This window comes from Pipistrellus kuhlii, unplaced genomic scaffold, assembly GCF_014108245.1.
Source record: "Pipistrellus kuhlii isolate mPipKuh1 unplaced genomic scaffold, mPipKuh1.p scaffold_m20_p_16, whole genome shotgun sequence".
Classification (NCBI taxonomy): domain Eukaryota; kingdom Metazoa; phylum Chordata; class Mammalia; order Chiroptera; family Vespertilionidae; genus Pipistrellus; species Pipistrellus kuhlii.
The window spans coordinates 19,004,691-19,030,739 of NW_023425471.1; the positions used below are offsets into that span (position 1 = coordinate 19,004,691).

General features: G+C 38.7%; 1 protein-coding gene across 1 annotated transcript in view; it reads right to left on the minus strand.

Moving 5' to 3' along the window:
• TMEM47 (transmembrane protein 47) overlaps positions 1-25,766 on the minus strand; it is a 34,455-nt gene extending 8,689 nt beyond the window's left edge. Inside the window, exons 1-3 of the mRNA XM_045582360.1 lie at positions 25,678-25,766; positions 25,247-25,627; positions 5,257-5,397 (exon numbers count right to left, since the gene is read on the minus strand). Coding sequence (XP_045438316.1) covers positions 5,257-5,397; positions 25,247-25,472 — 367 coding nt within the window. The 5' untranslated portion in view covers positions 25,473-25,627; positions 25,678-25,766. The remainder of the gene's footprint in view (positions 1-5,256; positions 5,398-25,246; positions 25,628-25,677) is intronic.
• Positions 25,767-26,049: the final 283 nt, after the last annotated feature.

Genomic DNA, 26,049 nt, shown 5'->3' on the forward strand with positions numbered 1-26,049 from the left:
TGCATGCACAGCATTGGGGGTGGGGCAGCAGGGGCCTCAACGCCTGCGCTGGGGGAGGGCCTGATCAGCAGCGGCCAAGGCTGCTTCAAGGACTGGAGAGTGAGGCAGGGCCAGACTGGCAGTGGCCACAGCTGCTGCGGAGCTCAGGAAGCAAGGCAGGGATGGACTGATGACTTGAGGGTGGGAGGCATTGTGCAATTTTGAATCGTGCACTGGGCTCCTAGTATCACATAAACAGATTGCAAGACAAACTTCATATGATCCTATCATTTGATTCAGAAAAGTCATTTGACAAAACCCAACACACTTTTTTATACACCAATAATGAACTCTCAGAAAGAAAAATGAAAACAAAATCACATTTACCATTGCAACAAAAATATTAAGATACTTAGGAATAAACTTAACCAATGCGGTAAAAGACGTGTATTTGAAAACTATAGGACATTGAAAAAAGAGATAAAGGAAGATATAATTAAGTGGAAGAATATACCGTGTTCATGGATTTGTAGAAGCAACATCATTAAAATTTCCATACTACCCAAAGCAATCTATAGATTCAATGCAATCCCTCGTAAAATATCAATGGCATATTTCACAGATCTAGAAAAAACATTCTAAATATTTATATGGAACCAAAAAAGACCCCAAATAGCTGAAGCAATCTTGAGAAAGAAGAATAAAGTTGAAGGAATCACAATACCAGATAATCAAGTTATACTACAAAGCCACTGTACTCAAAACTGCCTGGTACTGGCATAAGAATGGGAATATAGACCAATGGAATGGAACAGAGAACCCAGAGATCAACCCAAGCCACTATGCTCAATTAATATTTGACAAAGGAGGCAAGAGCATACAATGGAGAAAAGATAGTCTCTTCAATAAAAGCTCCTCGGAAAATTGGACAAGTACATGCAAAAAAAAAAAAATGAAACCAGACCTCCAACTTATATCATACACAAGCATAAACTTAAAATTGATAAAATACTTAAATCTAAGGCATGAAATCATAAAAATTCTAGAAGAAACTACAGGCAGCAAAATCTCAGATATCTCTCTTAGCAACATATTTATTGAAACATCTCCTAGGACAAAGGAAATTAAGGAGAAAATAAAACAAATGTGACTACATCAAAATAAAAAGCTCTGCACAGAAAAAAAAATCAACAAAATGAAAAGAGAGCCCACTGTATGGGACACCATATTTGCCTATGATACATCCAATAAAGGTTAATTTCCAAAATATGTAAGGAACTCATACACTTAACAAAAGGAAGACAAACAATCCAATTAAAAATGGGCAAAGAACCTAAATGGATACTTCTCCAAAGAGAACATACAGAAGGCCAGGAGACATAGGAAAAAAGGCTCAAAGTCACTAATAATCAGTGAGATACAAATTAAAATGACAATGAGGTATCAAATCACACCTGAAAGAATGGCTACCATCAACAAATGACAAATGCTGGTGAGGATGCAGAGAAAAAGGAACCTTAGTGCACTGCTGGTGGGAATATAGACTGGTGCAGCCACTGTGGAAAACAGTATGGAGTTTCCTAAAAAAATTAAAAAGGGAACTCCTACTTGACCTAGGGATCCCACTTCTTGGAATATATCCTAAGAAACCAGAAACACCAAGCAGAAAGAATATATACTACCCTATGTTCACAACAGCACAGTTGCAAACAGCCGAAGTGCCCATCAGCATATGAGTGGATAAAAAAGCTGTGGTACATTTATACCATGGAATACTAAGCATCAGTAAAAAGAATGATTTCCTGCCCTTTGAGACAGCATGGATGGACCTGGAGAGTATTATGCTAAATGAAATAAGCCGCTGAAGCCGGTTTGGCTCAGTGGTAGAGCGTCGGTCTGCGGACTGAAAGGTCCCGGGTTCGATTCTGGTCAAGGGCATGTACCTTGGTTGCGGGCACATCCCCGGTAGGGGGTGTGCAAAAGGCAGCTGGTCGATGTTTCTCTCTCATCGACAGACGTTTCTAGCTCTCTATCCCTCTCTCTTCCTCTCTGTAAAAATTCAATAAAATATATTTAAAAAAAAAAGCCAATCAGAGAAAGATAAGTATCACATGATCTCAATCATATATGGAATCTAATGAACAAAATAAATTTATGAACAAAATAGATCCAGAGACATAGAAGCAAGGAACAGACCTATGAATTTCAAAGGGAAAGCAGGGTGGGGGGTTGGTAGGGAGTGATTAACGGGAACTTACATGCCTTTATGGACACAGACAACAGTGTTCAAGGCCTGGGAAGGACAGTTGTGGTTGTGGAGGGGATCAATGGGGAAAAAAAGCAAGTAAACAAAGGGGACATCTGTAATACTTTCAATAAAGAAAATAATAGGATGAGTAGGAAGCACTCAGTGTGTGTAGGTGGTAGGAGGGAAGGATGTTTGCCAACTCCTGATTATGTAGTCAATTTTTAGTTAAAATTATTGTTATTTAACCCATCTTAAAAATACTGTAAACTCCAAAAGTGTGGCAACAAACATACAATTTAGGAGTAAGAGACAAGAATAAACCTTGATAAAATAAAAAAAGATAGCTTATTACATTTTTTTTAAGTAATAGGATGGATAGTGTGCTTAATTAAACTAAAATTCTGTGCATTAAAATCTATTCTCATCTGTTCTAAGTAGCTATAAAAGATCATTATTACCAATATGATTAATATTCCTAGAAAGTCTATATAGCAGTCATCTATCTTGGGCATAAAACTGATGAAGTACAGAAAATTCATGAGAGCACGATTCCTCAAAATAATTAGTTCCAATGAAACTCTATGCGAAGGTCAAGTGACCTTTCTGGAACCTGATATAAGAATTCTAAACATTTTTGCCCTGCAGTTCAACACTGCATGGGCCAGCACTTTCACATTATTATTGAGAATGAATGGATAAACAGATCTCTAAAAAAGGAGAATCTCTCAGCATCCAAAACAAAAATCACACCTTGTTTGTAGTTTAAACATCTGCTAAGTTTGAAGTTGTTAGGACAACTGACAGCATATTATATAAACCACATGATTTGAAGCCAGTAAGTTCCAAATGTGCATCAATTTTTTTTAAAAAATTCAGCTGGCTCTGTGCCTTTGTGAAAGGGCACATTCGTGTTTTAAATGTCTTAAAACTAACAAGCAGTCAATCACTATCAACCATGGGCTATAGGAGAAGAAAATGTCACAGTTACTAAATAAGTTAAAAAAAAAAGTCATTTCTCCCTAAGGTTTCTGTACTCTGGTCACTAGTCAAATTTAGATCCTGGTAGGACAGGACTAAAATATGAATGTGAATAGGAAGAGTAATCTATTTACTCATCAGACAAATTCATTCACTCAATAAATATTTGAATATTTCTAAAGTGATACAGTTTGAGGCATTGGTAACTAAAGTACTATCCTCATGGGTAGGCAGTCCATTGCAATTAAACACAGAATATGGCAGTTATTGCCAAGGGACATAAAAATACAAGAAAGCAAATAAACAAGACAGGATGCTATACTCTTTTAGATAGTTGAAGAAGATCTCTCTGGGGAGGAGTCATTAGAACACAGACCTTAGTGAATGGGGGGTGCAGGTCAATATAGTGGGGAGTGAGCAATCTGGGGGGCGGGGTGCAGGCAGTGCAAACTTCTGCTGCAGGAGCACACTGGGTGAAGAGAAACATAAGTTTCACTAGTTGCAGTACATAGAGCAAGAAAGGGAGTGGCATGAGATGATAGAACAGCCAGCCAGGGGCTCATTCAGGAATAGACATGTGAACCATGGTCAGAGGCCTGAGAAGTTTGAGCAGAGAAGTATTCATTGAGCTGAACTATATTCTAAAAAGATTATACTGCTTTTTTTGGTGAACCAGCCATCGTTATTCACAATACTTAAGATTTGGAAACGGCCCAAGAGCCCATCAGTAGAAGTAAGCTAATCTGAGAAAGACAAATATCACATGATCTCACTTGTTTGTGGAATCTAATGAACAAAACTGATGGAATCTTTAGGAGAATCTTCAGGTCATAAAATATGATTCACAAGAGACCTTTTATTACACATGAGATCAACAAAATATTGATACTATGGTCACCACCTCAACTTTCAAAATATTTTTAATAAGGGTATTTTCTACTCTATTAGAAGTCTGGAATAGTTGCCCAATAAACAGTTGAACGAATGAGTAAGAGTAGTAATGAAATACTAGATCTACCAGTATAACTAATATGTGTTCTTGAGCAAGTCACTTAAGAGATTTGAATTATATGTACTTCAGCCCTTCTGACCTTCATTTTTCTTCATTGGTACAAGAATATGAACACTGAAATGAACAGCAGGGGGCAGCAGAACACTTCTGATTTTATAATTTTAGCTCAAACTACCCTTCAAATGTTGAGAAATGTCTCTATTCCCAACTTTAAACAGCTTTAAAATTTTCATCTAACAGCCTAGATGATTCTGTCAGTGTCTTCATTATTGACAGTCACAGGGGCTTATTTTGCAGTCTTCAAATCATATATGACTGACATGGTAAATTGAAGGGACCACAAGACTATTTCAGCTTGAATCAAAAAGAACAATATATTCAAGGCTATTCTTATCAATGAAAATTGAAACACACAAAACAATGTACTGGGCTTTTAGTCTTATAAGCCCCCTTTTTAAATAGCTTCCTGACTTTTTGTAAAACCTCCATTTTTACCTTGGTTGATATTTTAATCATAGAATGCTTCATAAATTGATGGCTGTTAAATTAATGAATATGCCATTGACCTCATACAATTCAAATGTCTGATGGTGCAAGTGATACATTATGATTTTGCAGTATAACCATATTTATTATATTTCCAAATAGATTTATACCTCTAAGGATATGTATATTGAAATTTTCTTTCAGTTTCATGTCAGAAAAAAAAAATAACATTGCCTTAAGATCACCAAGGGGGTTAAATGAGGGGAGGGGAGGGGATGTGAGACAGCTGCAATACATCTGTAATTCCTAGAATTTGTCAAGAACTATAATTTATTCACCTTTTAGAAGTTTAGACATTGTCACTGTGCTCTGTGAAATGCTTAACACACTAAAAACTGATATGATATACCTTTAGCCAATTTACCTTAAAATATAACAAATGCCTCTCAATTTGTATGCAATGCAGCAGCTGCAAACTGCTTCTGCATAAGGGAGGGTAGTAGAAAGATTCATGCACCTTTAATACCAGTTTGAAAATAATGATTACATTTACCTGCTGCAAAAAGCATGACGGCAACAGGTCTGTAGAATCGCCTTCGAGATCCCACGCAGATAGAAATCAAACCCACCAGGAATGCAATGAGAATGATGGCAGCACCACCCAAGAGTAAAGCCAGAGTAGCAATCTGCCAATCTAGAAAGAAAAACAGAAAAACACTGCTTTTAAGCAGTAAGTCTTCAAGGAATCAAGAGAACTATGCTCAGCAGCCTTCACCTTGCTGCTGCTAAACGGATGTTAATTTATTGAATGCTAAGCATCCTTTGGGATTTGGAATGTTTTGCAACAAAAATTATTATAAATGTCCTATATTAAACTCAGCAGAGTTTTTAGACCAGAGGTTTGCCATGCTTTTCTTCCAAGGATGCTATTTTAAGCATTCATGCTAAATTTGGTGCCCCCTCTCTGACCTACTTTCCTTATTATTATTACATTTTCTATTGAACTCTATAAAGCTCAGAGATCTTAAGTATAAAAAGTAGATAACTTGATGAATTTTAATATGTAGTATATACCCAAGTAAATACCATCTAGATTAAGATAAGAATATTTCCATCACCCAGAAGGTTCTCTCATGCGCCTCCCCAGTCAATAACCACATCCCCACAAGCTACTGATGGACATCTATCATATATCATATGGAAGCATTTTTCTTGTCTTTAAACTATATGTAAATGGTTTGAATTCTTTTATGCCTGGCTTTCAGGTTGGTTGTAGCAACAGTGCTTTTAAAAAAAATTGCTGTGCTTTCTTAGAAAGCCTTTCTTCTCTCTCTCTCTCTCTCTCTCTCTCTCTCTCTCTCTCTCTCTCTCTCTCTCTTCTCTCTTTCTCACACACACACACACACACACACACACACACACACACACACCACCCAGTTTTTATTTGGATCCCTCCTCCCTTTCACAAAAACAACCCCCCAACTCCCCAGCAAATTAGCATTAGGGGGGTTTGTTGTTGTTTTTCCTCCCCTCTTTCATTTCATTGTAACCTTCCTTTTGTATTTACCAGCACAGGAATGGTTTCTGAAATTATGAATTTTTAGGGATCCAAAACGACCTCTCAACCATTGATTAGCCCTTTTCTTCATTCATGCACACAGGCAATAGCATATACTGATTACTTACCATGTGCAGGCCCCTGCACATGGGCACTTTAAGAGTCTCTCATGCCCTGAGTGAAACATAAACCTCACTGAAATGCATTTTTCATTTCTTATAAAAGAAAGATGTAGAAATAGTATGACGGAAAACTGGCCTACTTTCCATTCCATAAGAAGAGCAAAATGTTCTCTACGAACAAACAATGTGAATAGATAAAAGCACTATCCAGCTTATTAGGAAGCATCACAGAAAATGATACTGGGGAGAACATTTCTCAGCAGGGGTTGTTTGGAAGTCCCACGCTGCTTTTGGCTCTCACTTTAATCTACGTGCAGGAAATGAAAACAGACTTTAATCCATGATTAAATTGCCATGTAGTCTATCCAAAGTCAAGAACTCATGATAGTTGGATGCTGCACACTGAAATTATCTCTCTAGAAACCTTCCAAAGTGCAGTCTTTGCTGCTGGAGTCTAAGAGATAAATGGAGGAACCTACAATATCCTATACTTAATTTATTTATATTTGTATACCCCTGCCTCATGGGTCCTCTTCTATATCCTTTTCTAATAAATTCTGGATAATAACTGACATTGAACTAAAATTTGCACTGTGTTCAGGAAACAAACAAATAAACAAGGGAAAAACAGAACAAATCCACATTTTAAAAAATATAAAGATGAATCACAAAAGTAGAGAACATTTTTGCACACAAAAAAGTCATATAAATTCAAACAAAAGTATATCTGGCTTTCAACTAGAGTTTAAAAGTATACCCATATTATGGCTTTATATTCGATAACAGCATGTAGCTATGAATTAAAAAAAAAGAATAATCTTTACATTTGGAAATCTCTAAATTTATTTTTAAAAGTTTCTATACATAGCACAAATATTGCACTTTAACAAAACAGAAATCCTAATGAAAACATAAGTTGGAATTTCTGAGTAATAAATCAAATTTTTAAAATATATATTTTTGTTGATTTCAGTGAGGAAAGGAAAGGGAGAGAGAGAAACATCATGCACTTGACCTGAATAGAACCTGGAACCCTTCAGTATACAGGCTGATGCTCTATACATTGAGCCAAATCAGCTAGGGCATAAATCAATTTTTAATCTTATCAAACAAAGTGTTTGGGATACAAAGAAAATAATACTTTATCCATCCATCCATTTATCCATTCAGTTCTGGAGATTTTGTTTTAGAGAACCCATGCTGAATACTTTCTAGTTGTACTACTACTTTTATTTTATTTTATTGTTATATTACAGATGTCTCCCATTCCCCCCCACGCCCCTTTACCTTCCTCTTCTTAGCCTCTACCCACCCTCCAGTTCTTCACCCTTCCCTACTGCCTGTGTCCATGGGCTATGCATATCTCTCTATATATAAAAGGCTAATATGCTAAGTGCCTGAGCATCTGACCGGTCGCTATGATGCACACTGACTACCAGGGGGCAGACACTCAAGGCAGGAGCCATGATGTGCACTGGCCATTTACAGAGTAATGGCACCATGGACCTGGCACCCACAAGCAACACTCGGCTTCCCCCAAGTAGGACACAGGCTCCAGCACCACCCCAAAGCAACAACCCACCAAACTGCAACCACCACTGCCAAGACCAAATGGCACAAAATGTGGCCCACACCACAGCCCAGCCTGGAAACAGTGGCTATGGGTGCCGGGTAATGACGTTATATAGCAATGCCCTGCTTCCACTCGCTAGCAACCAACCTCCTTGGAGTGTCTTCAGCCCAGAAACACAGGTGGAAACATTTTACACTTTAACCAAATGTCTGTGAAGTGTTTTCTATGCCTCATCTCATTTGATCCTCACAGAAGTTCTGGAGTAGGTAGATAGGAGACTCAGTGGAATCCTATTTTCTTTTCATTAGCTGGAAAACAGAGATTTAGAAATCGTAGAAACTTGACCTGACTGAAAAGAAGAAATGATGGACCTTGAAAATGACTTTAGCTTTTCTTACTGTGCAGAATATAGTCAAACACTGCTGTAGTTAAATATTTTACCCTTTGTTCTCCCTGTGTGATCTGCAATAATAATCTGCTTCATGTTGATATTAATTGCCGTGTTGCTCACAATTACCTGAAAGAAAAGTTGGGGTGCTTCACTGGGCTAGAAAATGTTTAGCTAAGTCAGAAAGCAGGTCTAATTAAACAAGTTTATTCTATATCTATTAAAGGCTAAATTTAATCACACATGCACGATAAAGCTCTCCCTGGTGCCAATCACACACATGTGTTTTGACCTATTATTGTCAATCGTGAATTTGGTTGACATTTCTATTATAAAGAAAGGGTGAATAGTGATATTAAAACATTTATTCTAATTGATTTCCTTTCAATGTGCATGAATTTGTGCACTGGGCCACTAGTAAGTATGTAAGTTCTTTGGTTTATCTCTTCTTGTCTCCCCAATCCTCACACTAAGGTGTGTCAGTTTGTTCCATGTCTCTATGCTTTGGTCTTATTATGTTGGTTAATTCATTTTGCTCATTAGATTTAACAAATAAGTATGATAATGTGACCCTTGTCTTTCTCATATTGGCTTATTCAACTTAGCATAATATTCTCCAGCTCCATCCATGTTGTTCCAAGAGGTAAAAGATCCCTCTATTTTACAGCTGCATAGTACTCCACTGTTTAAAAGGCCTACAGCTCCCCTCTCCCCGCCCCCCACACACTGTTTAAAAGGCCTACAGCCTTCTTTTTTTCTCTTTTCTTTTTTTTTTTTCTATCACTCATCTATTGATGCCCACTAGGGCTGTTTCCAAATCTTAGTTATTGTAAATAATGCTGCAATGAACATAGAGATACATATTCTTTATGATTGGTGGTTTGGGATTTTTATTCCTAGAAATGGGATTACTGGATCAAATGGAAGTTCCCTTCTAAGTTTTTTCAGGTACCACAGTGGCTGTACCAATCTGCAGTCCTACCAAAAGTAAACTAGTGTTTCCTTTTCTCCACATACTGGTCAGCACTTGATGTTTGTTGATTTTTTTATAATAGCCATTCTGACAGGTGTGAAGTGATATCTCATTGTGGTTTTAATTTGCATTGCTCTGATGATTAATGACTTTGAGAACTCTTTCATATGTCTCTTGGCCATTTCCCACTTTTCTGAGAGGTTTTAATAAAAAAAGGGTGCTGAATTTTGTCAAATGCTTTTTCTTCGTCTATTGATATGATCATGTGATTTTTTTTTGTCTTTCAATTTGTTTATGTGATGTATCAAACTTATTGATTTGCAAATATTGTACCAGCCTTGCATCCCCAGAATCTATCCTACTCGATCATGGTGTATGATCTTTTTAATATACTAGAAGCCCAGTGCACAAAATTCATGCACAGGGGGTTGTCCCTCAGCCTAGCCTGCATTATCTCCAATCTGAGACCTCTCAAAGGATGTCCAACTTCCCACTTAGGCCCAATCCTGGTGGTGGGATTGGGCCAAAATGGGCAGTGGGACATCCCTCTTACAGTCCAGAACTGCTGGCTCCCAACTGCTTGCCTGCTTGCCTTTCTGATTGCCCCTAACTGCTTCTCCCTGCCAGCCTGATCATTCCCTAACCACTCTCCTGCCAACCTGATGATGTCTAGCTGCTCCCCTGCCAGCCTGTTTGCTCCCAACTTCCCTCTTCTGCCAGCCTGGTCACCCCTAACTGCCCTCCCCTGCAGGTTTAATCGCTCCCAACTGCTCTCCCTTGCAGGCCTGATCTCTCCCAACTACCCTCCACTGCTGGCCATCTTGTGGTGGCCATCTTGTGTTCACATGGGGGCATGATCTTTGACCACATGGGGGCACCCATCTTGTGTTTGGAGTGATGGTCAATCTGCATATTACTCTTTTATTAGATAGGATAGAGGCCTGGTGCAAGTACAGGGGCTAACTGGTTTGCCCTGAAGGGTGTCCCAGATCAGGGTGGGGGTTCCCTTGGGGCATGGGGCAGCCTGGGTGAGGGGTCCGTCGTGGTTTGCAGGCTGGCCATGCCCCTGGCAACCCAAGTGAAGGCCCTGGTATCTGGAATTTATTTATATTCTACAATTGAAACTTTGTAGCCTGGAGCACAGCCAAGCCTTCTGCTAGCTCAGTGGCTGCAGCCATTTCTATTGGGATTTATTTCTCTTCTATAATTGAAACTTTGTAGCCTTAAGCAGAGGTCTGGGCCAGCCAGGGTGTGTGGAAAGCTTGACTTCCTCCATCGCTGGGGAAACCCAAGCTTCCCTCCTGCTTTCTGTGGCTGTACCCATTTTGGCTTGGTTAATTTGCATATTTTCTCCTGATTGGCTGGTGGATGTGGTTTGTGGATGTAGTGGAGTTAATTTGCATATTGCTCTTTTGTTAGATAAGATTGCTGGATCCTATTTGCTAATATGTTGTTGAGGATTTTAGAGTTTGTGTTCATCAGGGATATTGGCCTGTGATTTTCTTTCTTTGTAGTGCTTTTTTCTGGTTTTAGAATTTGGATAAGGCTGGCCTCATAAAACGAGCTTAGAAGTGTTCCTTCCTCTTGAATTTTTGGGAATAATTTGAGGATAAATGTTAGTTCTTTTTTGGTAAAATTCTCCTATAAATCCATCCAGTCCAGGACTTTTATTTGCAGGGAATTTTTAAATTACTAGTTCTTTGGTTGATCTCTTCCTACCCACCTCCACCTTCTGTCTGAATTTCAACAGTCTGTTCCATGTTTCTATGTCTCTGGATCTATTTTGTTCAACAGTTTATTTTGTTCATCAGATTTGGTAGACTGGCTTTGATCCTCCGAGTGTAGTTTGCTGACCCCTGGTCTAGACTTTATGTACCATTTTAAATGTCAAACTTTTTTCTAGGTAAAGGTCTCTCAGACAATAATAAGTTCATAATGAAGTTGATTTGATAAATGAATTATACAGGAGTACAAAGTGATAGTTATCCAATTTAGCAAGAAAGGACTGTAAAAAATCTCAGATAACGTTGAACTTCCTTAAAATAATAATACTTTATTCCATATGGAACACCACATGAAATGCAATAGAAGCTGCCAGGAGACTAATAGTTACTAAAAGGACCCAGAACCTAATTAGAAAGCGAAACTCTTCTATCACAGAAAATAGTTCTGAAAAGTAAATGAATACACTGAGTTCTGATTTTCTTCTAAATGTCCTATATTTATTTTTAGTACTAAGGGTTGTAGCTAATGAGAAAGTTACTCTGGACATAAAGTAAAAAAGGCATGTCACCAGCACCACCACCTTTGTGATACTGCTACACTTCTCTTTGGTCCAAAACCATAGATAGGCCTCCTAAAACAGAAAAGCCATTTTATTTTCCAAGAAAGAATAGAATTGGGCCATGTTTGCCACTCTCCTGGCCAGAGGCTGGGGCTCAGACTTGAAGTATTGAGGCTTTATCTCTGGTGGACTGTGCCAAGTTTGGGGATTGTTGTCATTATATCCAGTTGGAATGATTCACTCAGGCAAGTTGCCCAGGACCAAAGCTCTTAACTCGCTGACCAGATGAGCATCCATCAAGAAGCCGAAAGAGTGGTTCGATATGGCTATCACAGTCAAAGAAGCTTCGGGCACTTTTCAAGGTTCAGCACTATCCATTTTGGAGCTGCGAACATGCTTATGCTGGTGTGTCTCTTTCAGCAAACAACTAGAATCCATTGTCCAAATATTAGGACCTGTCTTACAGGTGAGCTAAAGTTAGGGAGTATGTAGATCGGCTTGATACCATTTCCCTCTTTATTATTAAACAAGATTAGAATATGGGGAATTTAAAAATGAAAAATACTTTTATAGATACCTACTAATTACCATTAAAGTAATAGGCTAGAATTTCTGTTTACCAATATTTACTTATCTACCAAGTATAGATCTGAAATGAAATATATATATATATATATATATATATATGTATAGTGTATAACAAAATATATATAATATTTTGTTATATACTATAGGATGAGCAATCTATAATGATATAATAAAGACTAGAAAACCTGTATCTACACTACTGCTTTTTCCATCACATTTTCATGGCAGAAATACTTACTATCTCATAATCAGTGTTGGCATAACAAATTAAAATGTCATAAAATTCTTAATTTTCAACCTCATTTCTTTAAAAAAATCATATTTTAAGTTCTCATAATTGGTGAATTTCTATATCAATCTTTGTGTCCTAATTTTATAGTCCTCACAGTATTTAGTCAGATGAAGTGTTAAAAGTCCTTAGAGATTTATTACTCTGCATTAGTTTTACACATTTCTATAAATGATATACTTATAGTGAAGTGGGGCAGTGAACAGAAATAAGCTCTGCAGAACATCAATGGCCATGGTGCTGTTTTACAAAGTTCACTGCTCTGCACAATTAAAGCTGGTTCAATGGCAGGCCAGCTGATTTGAAATCTGAGTTTTGTTTCTAAGACCTCAGAGAACAAGTGAAAATTAGTTTTGAGGGGGAAAAATATATATATAGTCCATAAACCTACGAGGGCTCAAATGTACTGGGAGGAATGTTCTGGATCCAGAAATCCACCTGGAAAAGAGGCTGTCATCATATATATCAAGTTCCAATTGAGGGTATTTTGGCAAAATTGACACAGTGGGCGCATTGGAGGCATGGAAACTGCACCTAGGGAAGCCAAGACTCAAGATAAGTTTGTATTTCTCTAGTAGTGCTTTCTCTAACAGAAAAAAAAGGGGGGGGCATAAATGAATATATATGTTATACTCTTATATGTTATACTTTGCTCTGTAGTTACAGAACAAAATTGAGCAGTCCTTTTGTCATAATGAGGAGAGCAGAGTTTGCCACTACAAAATACACCCTTTTTTGGAGGGGGGGGGGACTATTGATTATTTTAAACTGAATATTTTTAAGAAACAAAAAACTTAGGAAACAACTTAGACCTCCCCCCTAACTGCCTAAAAGTATTTAGGTAGAGGACCTGCTCCAGGAAGTGAGCTATCATCAGAGATAACTACACTTTGATCCAGTGGGTGACAGACAGGGAGGCACCTAGCAAGGCCCTCCCTTGACTAAATCTTCTAGGTGCCCCACTGTTAAAGTTGCCTCAGCAAACTTTTGTGTACCAAACATTTGCTTTTCATCTCCATGTGAACTGCCTTCTCCTCTTTGAAGTCCAACCACTACAGTCCTTATCCTTAGTTCCAGAATGGCATATAAACCTCAACCTCCCTATTTGTCCTAGGGGTCCATATTCTTAAAGGACCACCATAAACACATAGGTAAGGAATTTGGTTATTTTTTCCTGTTAATCTGTCTCATGTCAATTTAAATCTTAGGCCAATTAAGATTTGCAGCCCCTCCACCCCACAATAAAATCAAGTCCAAAATTAATATGCAACACAGGAACTAAATTCAAACCATCTTTCAAGGTATTTTTATTAGCTGGCACCAGCATTTCCAATGTTTACAAATGCTTTAGTATTCTACAGAATTGTGCAGACTTATTTTACAGTCTCACATGACACAGTTTTGAAACCGCCACTGCATTATGAAAATTCTATTGGCCACATATAACTGCCAAGTCTGAGAATTCCCATTCCCTTGGGGAGTTCATGGTCAAAATTTACTTGTGATTTTTAGGAAAGGCAAAATCTTTTTTAAAAATATTTTATTGATTTTTTACAGAGAGGAAGGGAGAAGGATAGAGTTAGAAACATCAATGAGAGAGAAACATTGATCAGCTGGCTCTTGCACACCCCCTACCGGAGATGTGCCTGCAACCAAGGTACATGCCCTTGACTAGAATCAAACCTGGGACCCTTGAGTCCGCAGGCTGATGCTTTATCCACTGAGCCAATCTGGTTAGGGCAGGAAAGGCAAAATCTTGAAGATGATAAATTTTCCACACATATGGAGCCAAGGTTAATGCACCACACCAGTACCTAAAGCTTTCTTTAATCCATTTCATTTCAAAACCTTGATCTTGTCAAACACTGACTAATTTATTTATTTCTGTAGATACTGCTTATAAGCTGAGATTAGTTCTACTGCATATAAGTCCCTAAGCACACAATTGCCACTTTTTTTTAAAGCATATTAGATATAATTAAAAATAATGAGGAAGCCAATTTTAACCAGTTTAGATGTGGTAGTATTTCCCTAAATGTATTCTAATATCTTAATGCATGGTTCTCACTTTTCTATATAACAAATTAAAATAATATCGATTTTTGGTGATTTTTTAATCCTCCTCCAAAGATATGTTTTTATTGATTTTTAGAGAGGAGGGTGGGGAAAGAAAGAGAAACAATGATGTGAGAAACACAGATCCCTTGCCTCCCATACACGCCCCAAGTAGGGGATCAAATCTGCAAACTTTTGGTGTGTGGATGACACTCCAACCAACTGAGCCACCGGGCCAGGACTGATTTTTAATAATTTTTGTTATCACATTCAAATTTGCCAGACATGAACTTATGTTTTCACTTCTGAATTCCCCAAAAGGAGATTATATGAATCAAAATGACATCCATGACTGCAATCAAACTCATTCACTTTTCAACCTATCATCTTGTCACCACTTCACATGAGGTTCACCTACTAGCTCTCCCCAATTCATCCATGTGGACTGGATCATTTCACTCAACTCCTGCAATATTCACTTCTTCTAAATATCTTTATTTATGTGTAGGACACGTTTTGAGCAAAACATTTAAATTTATTTTAGTTATATTGGTGAGAATTCAGAAAGCAAATACAGTATTCCTAATTCCATTTTGTCATCAGAAATTGGAAGTATTGGGATGGTTTATGGTTTAAGGGGGAAAAGAAGCTCAGTTACAGAAAAACATTTTAAACCCATATTCCCCAAGATATCCATCTCTTCACTGAAGACTGTGTCTTTTCCCCAACTAGTTCACATGGACAGAAATTATGGCATTTAATTATTTTCATCAAATGTAATGTAAGCATTTATTTTGAGATTAATACTATATCCTTGTAAGTTTGGAGAGTAAGGCATTGGTTCATATATGGAGAATAAATTAAAATGGTGCTATTATTTTGTGCAAAAGGAACACAGAAATATTTCTGGAGCTATAAAATGACATACTTAACTTTTTAAAGTTAGTCTGCATGTGGTAAATGAAGCAGAACACCAAACCATTATCGAGGGAGTTTAAACTTTGTTTTTTGTTTTTGTTTTTTTGCTACATTGCATTTTGACCTAAATCCATCAGTGTTGCATTAATTTTCCATTATCCCATGAGTTGGAGAGACAAAGACAGCAAAAACAAACAAACAAACAAACAAATAAATAGGATTCCAATTTTAATAACTAAAATGACCACCTCTTTTTCAATTTTTAAAAAAATATATTTTATTGATTTTTTTACAGAGAGGAAGAGAGAGAGAGCTAGAAACGTTGATGACAGAGAAACATCGACCTACTGGGGATGTGCCCGCAACCAAGGTACATGCCCCTGACCAGAATTGAACCTGGGACCTTTCAGTCCACACAGGATGCTCTACCACTGAGCCAAACCGGTTTCGGCGACCACCTCTTTTTCAAAAAACTACGGTATTAGCAAAACTAACATTCTTCATGTTCAAACAAGTATTTAAGGTAAGCAATGCTGTCTTTTATAAAATGATCAACAATATAGGCACTACATGCACTGGACTGCACAAAGTGAAGTGATATAGCAGAGAAGCACCTATTTTACATACCCAGGTTAATCAAATTGTAAACAATAGAATTTAGAGTCCTACTCTTTAGCTCATTTATGGATTAAAAAAAATATGTCAAAAGTACAGTCCCAACCTAATTTCAAGCACATAAATGACTTGGGTAACCATCTAAATTAGTAATGCAACAAACTCAAATGACCAAAGTGCAGATCAATTTTGCCAAAATTTTGGAAAATTCTGGTTGCTCAAAAGCACCAAATAGGTTACTAATTTTCAATCCATGATACTTTTGTTCAAGCCCTTTGAGTTGCTTGTACTGATGTTAGAATCAACAAAGCAGCATTTTAGTTACTTCACTGACTTCTATCTTAGGAAATTTGGTGGAAATGCAATTTATCATCTAAATACCATAGCATATGGGATTTTTACTCAAAATAAAATGACTGTATACAGAGCTTAGCGAAGAGCCTTGCTATTAAAGCAAATTTCAGTATTTAGACAAAAGGAAAGTCACAATCACTGCTAATGACTGCTGTTTCTTCCAATGCACTATATTAGAACACTTTTCATTAGCATTTGGTAATAATTAATATTACCTAATGGCTACAGGTATTTCTCAATAGTCATTTGAAATCATAGTACTTCTATAAAGTTGTGATGAGTCTGTTACACTGAACATTAATCATTCTTTAGAAAAAAAAATAAGAAGGTGACAATTGGAAAACTTGGCTATTTTGAAAAGCAGGAAGAAAAACCACGCTAGGAATAGGAGGGTTAATCTTCCTCTAAGAAACTAGCTTTTGTGATGGATTTATGGTAGCTCATAACAATCAAAGAGAAGACAGACGGACAGTCACCCACGATCAGTATTAAAACACCCCCTTAGTAAATAAATATGGAAGGATAAATTTGGCAAGCTACTGCCCTACCAGTTCCCTGTTAGCAAGCTTCTTTAGATGAGATCCCTTATATCCTCCTGCAGAAGTCAAACTTAAACATCCTCCTTTCCAGAACTTTGCACATTTATATTATTTCATTAATTTGCTTCAATCATCACCTTACCACCTACCAGCACAGTGACACAGAACTGACTGGTTGACTTTGTACCAGGATAATTCCTACTCTCTGCTAGGAAATCAATGAATACATGTTGGTAAGTTAACTCCTTGGGTACATATGAGAAGACAGGAAAGAGGGGAGAAGTCATTTCTGTCTCTAAGTCACCTAATGGTGCTAGGATATAAACTTCAGGTTGCATTCACAAAGCTCTATGGCAGCATTTTGAGGAACATCTGGTTTAGGGATCTTAAACATGACAGCAATAGAATCTTCTTTGATGGAAATTTGAGTTCTTTTGTGGGTGTTCCTTTCTATGCACAGAGAACATGTGACTCAGAGGTCCTGACTTCTATTTTTTACCATCTTTTTGCCTACTAAACATTTATTTTGAAAAGACAGACTAAGTATTTGTGACATTATCTTGAAACATGGCTCATTAAATGATCATTTTAAACCTCAGAAGTTAATAAGCTAGTAGAGACAAAAATTATCTCCCAGATGTTATTTCCTTGTTCTTTGGGAACCATGGTACCATATTTTTTGTAGGATTTTTTTTTTTTAATATGAGTCTTTGGTGCCAAAGGCAAGATTACAGTAGAATAGAAAACTGATGATCTACTTATATTTCAAAATCCCATACAAATATAGGAGCAAAAAAAGGTAAGGAAAGATATCTTTGTCTAATTTTTAAGGGAGATGATCCAATACTTTGACAAGACTGGTAATGACTTAAATGTCAGTAATTTTGACATTTGATTATGAAATTCTGCTCAAGGGAAAATCAGTCTCTGTTGATAGATAAGCGTATCTTTTTAAAAAAATAAAGACAAAATGTATTAATAAGTTGATACAGTAAAATTTATATCCATTTAATCTGTTTAAGAAGCTTACATGGCTGGCTTCCACATCTTTTTGGAATTACTTTTCAACTTAAAATTAAGTAGCTGTTCATGGAGAAACCAAAAGAAAAACATCTGTTGATTTTTAAGACTAGCCATGGTAACACTGTAAATTTGGTGATAATAAACATCAAAAACTTAACTAACCTATCAATATAAGAGTATTTGAAGACTCTAAATTCTATGTGAAATCAAATTTTGGATGAGAACCTTTTAAGAGGTAGATGTTGCCCTAGCCAGATGGATGTATCCTATACACCAAAAAGGTTGCAAGTTTGTTTTCCAGTTAGGGCACATCCCTAGGTTGCAGGTTTGATCCTGGGTTGGGGCATATATGGGAGGGAGACAACGAATCGATGTTTCTCTCTCACACTAATGTTTCTCTCTCTCTTCCTCTCTCTGAAATCAATCAACATACCCTTAGATGAGGATTTTTTTTAAGTGAACATCTATTTCCTGTGGAGCCTTAACTTCTTCACCCAAAATTCCATACATGATACTAAGCAACAATCCTTCAAGCAGTGAGAGAATTATCTGAAATATTAAAGGAAATTTTGAAAACTGAGCCTGCAAAAAATACTACAGCTACAACTATACAATCTCCCTATTGGATCTTTAACATTGTACCTTGACTAATTTTTCTTAATATTTGCAATCAATTTGATTGGGCAGAATTATTTAAAAAATATTTTCTTCTCCAAATGTGCTATGGTTCTTTGACTCAGTATATGGGTAGTTATTAGACAAAGAATTATGTTACTTATTTATTTTTTAAAATGTAAACAGCCTTAGCTGTCTTGGCTCAGTGGATAGAGCATCAGCCTGCAGGTTTAATTGTGGCCAAGGGCACATGTCTGGGTTGCAGGCTTGGTCCCAGTAAGGGGCACATGCAGGAGGCAGCCAGTCAATGATTCTCTCTCATCATTGATGTTTCTCTCTCTCCCTCTCCCTTCCTGTCTGAAATAAATAAAGAAATATATTTTTAAAATAATAAATAAATAAATAGCAAACAAAAAACAACTCTGCAACTCCAGTATCTTTCAAGCGCTACAAGACTTGGCTCCTGTATGGAATTTTAATGTTTTAGTATTTGTTTACAAGCATCTTATCAGACTCACAAAACTGTTTTTAAAAATATTAAAATTTTATCATGCAACATGAAGTAGCAGGTTACAGTCCAGATTCTTAAGTCAGTTTGAGCCTTAGTCCTTTGAGACTGTAAATCAAAGATGACCTAAGGTTATACAGAGAGAAAGAGTTCTCTATTTGTGGACAGCTTAGGTTCTTGAGTTCATTTAATTCCAAATCCAAAGTAACTGCCTAAAAGTGACCAATCATTAAATCCACGTGTTGGTTCAGGGTAGTTTTTGACCTCGCCAAACATTATTTACATAATCTGTTCAAAGTTCTTAAGAAGAGAAGCTATGTAGTTAGTTGTCTTTGTTCTTTTAAGGCAATACAGAATGCAGGATCAAATAAAGAATCCAGGATCAAAATATATGCTGTAAATGCGGCCCCACAGCATATCCTATCCTGCATGCTGTATAGTATATGTGACATTGTTGTCAATCTACCAAGAGGTGAAGTCCAACTGTCCTCCCCTGGAATCTGGGCTGGCCATATGGCTCCTCTGTGATGTTCCAGGCTAGTTCAAACAGAGCCTGTTTCTCTTGGGACTCTGGCCCTGAACAAACACACTCATCCGGTAACAAGTCAAATTACCCTGAGACCACCGCGCTAGAAAAGCCAGTCCCAGCTTAATCCAGTCTTCCAGCCATTTCCATCAAGGTGCCAACCCCAGGAAAACCATTTGGAAGAAGATCCTGTAGTTCTAGATCTTTTACTTCCCAGACATTCGAGTCATCCTCCGCTATGGCCCCATTCATTCTGGAGCAGAGACAAGCCATCATCATAATGCCCTATCTGAATCCCTGATTCAAAGAAGTCATGAGCACAATAAAATAATTATTTTACACTACTAACTTTAGGGGTGATTTGTTTCCCAGCATTTGTAACTGGAACACTATTGGAGAAACCCTGTCTCTACCACTGACTGAAAACTTCATAAACTTACAAAAATCCCTGGTCTCTTCAAACAATATAGGGATAGCATTCACTACAGTGCAAGTTTATTGTGACCTTGGGAATACTTGAGATGTCTGGCCAGTAAGAGTACTGAATAAAAGGCAGCTTTTATTTGTGATCATGATCTATCTACCAAGAGCACTATTAAATGCTAGGTAATGCATATCAAAATTTAAATTTGAAACTCACAATGGGCTTCATTGTTTAATGAAAAGAGAATGTGCCCCTTAAGGGGGAAAAGTCCTTAATTATTGAAAAAAAAATCATCTTGGGTTGTTTTTCTGAATATATACAAGAAGAAACATAACCTTAATGAGCATATACTTTTGTATATTTAATCATCACAAAAACTATTTAAAGACATTAAGTTGTATAAGATCACGTGATTGGTAAGTGGCCAATTTCAGAGCATTTTGAAACCAAAGCCTCATGTATTCTTATAAGACTATACTCCACCTTCCTACAGGATCATGTTTTTATTTGGCATAATTCATATAGAAGTTTACTGTGGTATTTAGGTAATGTATTCAGGGACTTATTTTGAAGCACTGATAATCCTTTTCACTAATATTTCTAGTAGCACTGGATGTGTATTATGGTCTGGCTGAGTAGACTTACTATTAAACAGAAACTTAAAAGAAATTCCTAAACGGTACTCCTGACAGGATGCTAAGTCTATTGCTTAATATATGTTTTTGATTGTTTTGAAATATTTCATGAAAGACCAGGCTTCTCACACACTCATCAAATCCCTTAGCTGACAAAGATGGATCTAAATGTCTCCCTGGAGATTACAATACTTCTATAAATGTGAGCAAAAAAGGAATTATATCTTCCCACAAATTAAAATGTCCTTTGTAAAAGTCAATTTCAAGAATTTGCAATTTTTAAATTTTTTTTATTTTTCCTATCACCATTTATCCCCTTTATGTCTTCTTTCACCTCCATCCTCCCTAATTACCCCAGAGTCCATGTCCATGAGTTCTCTTTTTTCTTGTTTGCTCAATCCCTCCAGACCCATTATCCTCACAAATCTTAGGAGATATTAAAAGAAAATCATCATGAAGATCTTGACATATGTTATACTTGGTTTTCCATGGTTTATTACTTGAGAAAGTTTTGGTGCTAAGTGCTGCTCTTTGCATTTTTCCATAAATCTGAGCTGTGTAGGTTAAAAAAAAACAACAGCATTTGTTCTACTTATATTCTTTCACAGGAATCCAGAAGAAGGTATAACTGTTGTGACCTCCAGGCTTGCTGAGCTATTTGTAAACATGCATCAATATCAACTCATTTTAAGCAACAAACTGAACCTTCCTTCCCTGGAGTAAACTCTATTATGAGCTTTCCCAATGAAATGTTGTTTTCCAATTAAGGTATGGATTTAAAATATGCACATATGATATCTCTCTGAACTCAGAATCACAGTATTTCAGATTTTCTAAGATCTGCAGGTATTTAGGCATTTTGGTTTATCTTAAACTACCAGTGAAGGTAAGTTTTCTTATGCCCTTTAAAGTGGATTTTTATATTACCTTTTTAAAAAGTGAGCTACATAAAAAGCACTCTTAAAAGAACCACTTGTCAACTGAAAATAATAATATTCACCTGTTATTAGCCCATGGTGCACTGTCATTTCAAAACTGCCGGTGACTCATGTTACAAATGCAGCTATTTTTAAGACAGAGAAGGAATGATGTGAACAATATTCCTTGAAAAGCCACTAACTATTTGATCAAGTATTTTGCAGATGGAAAAATGGATACACTTGTTATATCCCAAAATTACTCTCAGTAAAATGTGTTCATTTGGCCATCTGAGTGTCCTTGCTTTTTGCATAGTCAACAAATCACACTAACAGCAAAACAAAAAACAAAACAAAACAATTTGCTTTACATGAAATAGCTACATATTTATGAATCTTAAAGAAGAAATGTAAAACCACCCTAGAGGTTATACAGCACATTTGATATCAAGTTCAGGGCAGCAGCATTCTGTATACACTTCAGTAATCCTATTTACAGATAGGATTCTCCTGTAATTGCTATTGCTGTGAAGCCCTCGCTATATTCTTTTTTAAAAAGTTATTAGAATTAAATGTGACTAAGCAAAAGTCAAAACATAACTACCATTTAAAAAAACAAGACTAAACATGAACTCAAAGCATTTATGAAAAGCCAAAATCTGTAGTGGGGAAAACTATCCTTAGAAAGAAAAATTCTATGGCCAGAAGCCATGTGAGTACTACTGATTTGAAACTTCCTAACAAGCATACTCTATTATTTCTTTGTTTTCACCGCAAATGGCAGGCGATTAGCCGTTTTCTCATTTGTGGAAAACTTAAATCTTAAAATAATGCCCAGACTGTCCTCCAATACACTGAATTGGGACACAGGAGAAGAGCATCAGTGCTGATTGACACGGGGATTACTGGTTCCTACTAGAAGTGCTGACGCAACCTTCAACACGTCAGGACACAAAAGGCATGCTTCTGCTTTGGCTTAGAATCATAAAGCAGGTTATAAGCAGCAAACGATGTATATTTGGTACCAAAGTGAAAACGCAGCTTTAAAAGTAATGGCTGAGGAGAAAGTTTCTGTAGAAATTGGGCCTACGTAGGACAGATTGTTGTCAGTAGAAACATTCCTGAAATTTCCCTTCTTTAAAGCTGGCCTCTTCATGGCAGTTTTAATTCTAATTAAGATAAAGGTTTTTAATTAAGCCCTGAAGATCCTGGTAAAGGGCCTTCTGTAAAACTGTCCTTGCTGGTTCCACCAGGAGTAATTCATTTTTAAAGACAATGAAGTGGATCTATTAAAATATTCAGAGAAAACATTTCTCCCCCTGCTTTCTGTTACTCCACAGAGCAAACAGACTAAGAAAAGCTGCTGGCCCTTTGGAACATGCAAGAAGAGCACTGCTCATTTTAAATTCAACCTTCCCCTTTCGTTTCAAAACACCACGGGTGGATACAGGCTTTAAGTCCACAGAACATTGGAAAAAAACTGATTCTGTAAAGTGGGAGCTTGAGCAATTTTCCATATTGTTTCATTCCTCTCCACTCACATACACACCACCTTTGGGAGAAAAAAAGGAACTGCTACAGTACTACATAAAGAAAGCCAACAACTTGTTTCAGATAACCTTAAAAATGCCATCTCTACTCCCCACCCTACCCCCATTTGCTTACAAAGTATACTTTTTCTAGGATGAAAACTATTTGGGTAGCAAAATAAAACTAAAGCTGATTCTCAGGAACCCAAACAGAAGTCAATGCTGGTGCGTGAGTTTCAACATGAGGGCAGAATAACGAGTTGAGGGAAAACATCAGAAACTGTACCTGCCTTTGATTTTTACCTTTGCCTAGTGCTATTATCACTATTTTTGCATTAAGCTCTGGTCTCCCTGCTTCCTGGCCTGGAGAGGGGAAAAGAGGAAAAGATAATGAGTGTGGAGGCAATTAAGGAGAGATTAGCCAGCCCTGCATACTGCTCCACAAAATGAGCTGGCTTCTCCCCACACCCTTGCATTCCTGGCCAAGAGAAAGGGATTTCTGGGCCTGAAAAGAAAATGGGACTTTAAGCTGGTTTCTCTAACCTCGCTGAAAAGTCTTCAGACAATCAGGGGGCTATTATTTGAGGAGACAGTGGGAAAGGGGCAAAAGATTCCAGTTGCTAAGGAGACACACTGAAGCTGGCATTCCTACATAAATTTCCATTTCTATTGAAGAGGAGAAAGAAAAGATATTTCCCCCAAAGTTTATTTGGATCCCCTGGTTACTGAAGAAAGGCATTTTACCAACTTATTTCATCTTTAGTTGTAAACAACCAACCCTGAAAGAATGAAAGGCCTAAATGTTGACCTCCTGCTGCCAGCCAGTCCCCTCCACAGTGAATTAAGTAACAAAACCAAAACCCCTCCATGGAAATTTTGAGGAACTATCAAAGAAAAGGCCTTTTGTAAACAGAAAAAATCAATTTTATGGCCCAAACTTAACAAAGTGAACTAATCTCTCTTCTAACAAGAAACCAAAGACAAAAGTCAATCGGATTCTTGTGGATGTTTTATTTCAACTTTCTTGGAACTGGAAACGTTTCCAGCAAAGCTTTATAAATAGTCCCAAAGACATGAATCTGGCACGAAGGAATTTAATGAGTTTTTCAGGGGTGCGTTTTAAATGCAGAAAAATCATAGGCAGATCCTCTCTCTTTATTCCCCTTTCCCTGTATGGACACCAGCTGAAAAATCAAGATTAGCAAGGAAAAAGGGTTTGCAGCAAGACATCGTAAATTGGCAGATTTCTGCTAAGGGCTTAACTGGGGTACAGGGGAAGGCAACTGGGAATCAAGGAGAGAATAAAGCAGTAAAGCCCCCATGGGGCCGGTAGCCCGAGTAACTACCTTTGTCTCCAACTCCCTATCTTTCCATTTGCAGCTTTCAGTGCAGGCTGAAAAGGATACCCGGTCCCAGGCTTTTGTGAATAGTTCATGAAGAGAAAAGAAAGGAAGGTCTGGAGGAGAGAGGAGGTTCTTGGACTGGGAAAGAAGGCAACTCACAACCAAGGGCAGTGTCACCATAAAAGGAAGAGAAATTTAGCCTGTCCCTCTCCCAACTCTTAACATCCCTAAAAAATGTCAGAAAATAGAAAGTCCGAACCTAAACTTGGGGGAAAAGCCAGATAAAGTGCAGACAAGGCGGAAACGCGGGCACTAAGAAAGAGGTAAACTCAGGCGGTTTCCCGCGGAGAGAGAGGAGGGAGAACAGAGAGAAGAAAACCAAGAGAAAACCCAGGGCATCCCAGTGGAGTTGGGGCATTTTTGCTTTTCCCTTTGAAAGGGGGCGAGGAAGCCACACACACACACAGGGTTCTCGCTTTAAAGGATAACAATGACCCCAAAGAGCATGCATGTTACTCCAGAGCCCGAGGAATGACCACGGGAGGAGGGTGGAGGGCGCGGGACATCGCATTGGATGTCTGTGGCGACTAGGACCAGGGAGAGGGCAGGGGTGGGCATCCGAGGATCCGTGTAGGGGCCAGGATGGAGCGGGGCGGACAAGGGTAGGGGACACATAAAGTGCGGGGGAGAGGCGGTGGCGGTCCGGGTAGCGGGGCGCGGGGCAGCGCAGGGCGGGAGGAAGGGATCGCGGCGCGCCAGGCCCTTACCGCTGCTGAGCGTGGACTCGCAGTGCCAGATGTCCAAGCTGGCGGGCTTCCGGCAGGACTCCCACAGGGAAAGGTAGTACTGGTGATCGGCCGTGACCCAGGCTGGGCTCAGCACGGCGCCCAGGTCCAGACACAGCGCCAGAAAGATGCACACCAGCCCGACCAGCTTCAGCGGGGTTAGCACAGACACGCGCACCTCCTCCATGCCGTTGCCCGCTGAAGCCATGCCCCGGGCGCCGCAGTTAGCCGGCCCGCCGGGAGGCGAGGACGCCAGGCGGGTCCGGAGGGTTGGGTTCCGGACCTTCCTCAAAGGGAAGCAGAGGCTCGGCGGGGCGCGTGGGAACTCGCTCCCTCGGGGTTCCGCGCCCCCCGCAGCCTCGAACTTGGTGTGCGGAGGTAGCCGGCCGAGGTGGAGGTCTCGGGGACACTGATCCTACCGATCCCACCGAGAACCTTCGCCACCAAACCCGCGCCTCGATCTGCCCCGCGCCTGATCGGGTGCCTGCTCCTCCCGGGCGCAGCCCCGCTAGCTCCGCCCCGGCCCCGCCCCTGCTGTGGGAGGCGGTGCGGAGTGGGGCGGGGCGGTGGCTGCACTCGGGCAGTGTCAGGCTCTGGCTCTCAACTAACAGAGCAGGATGGTAGCTTGCTCCTGCCCCGCCTCTGGCCAATGCCTGCGGAGCGGGTCCCTATTCTCTGCCCCTCTCAAGCAGCTCGCGAAGAGCGATTCCTCTTCCAGGCTTCGGCGCGCAGAACCAGAAGGAACTTACCCCTATCCGCTCTCCCCCCGCCCCCGCCAGCTCAAG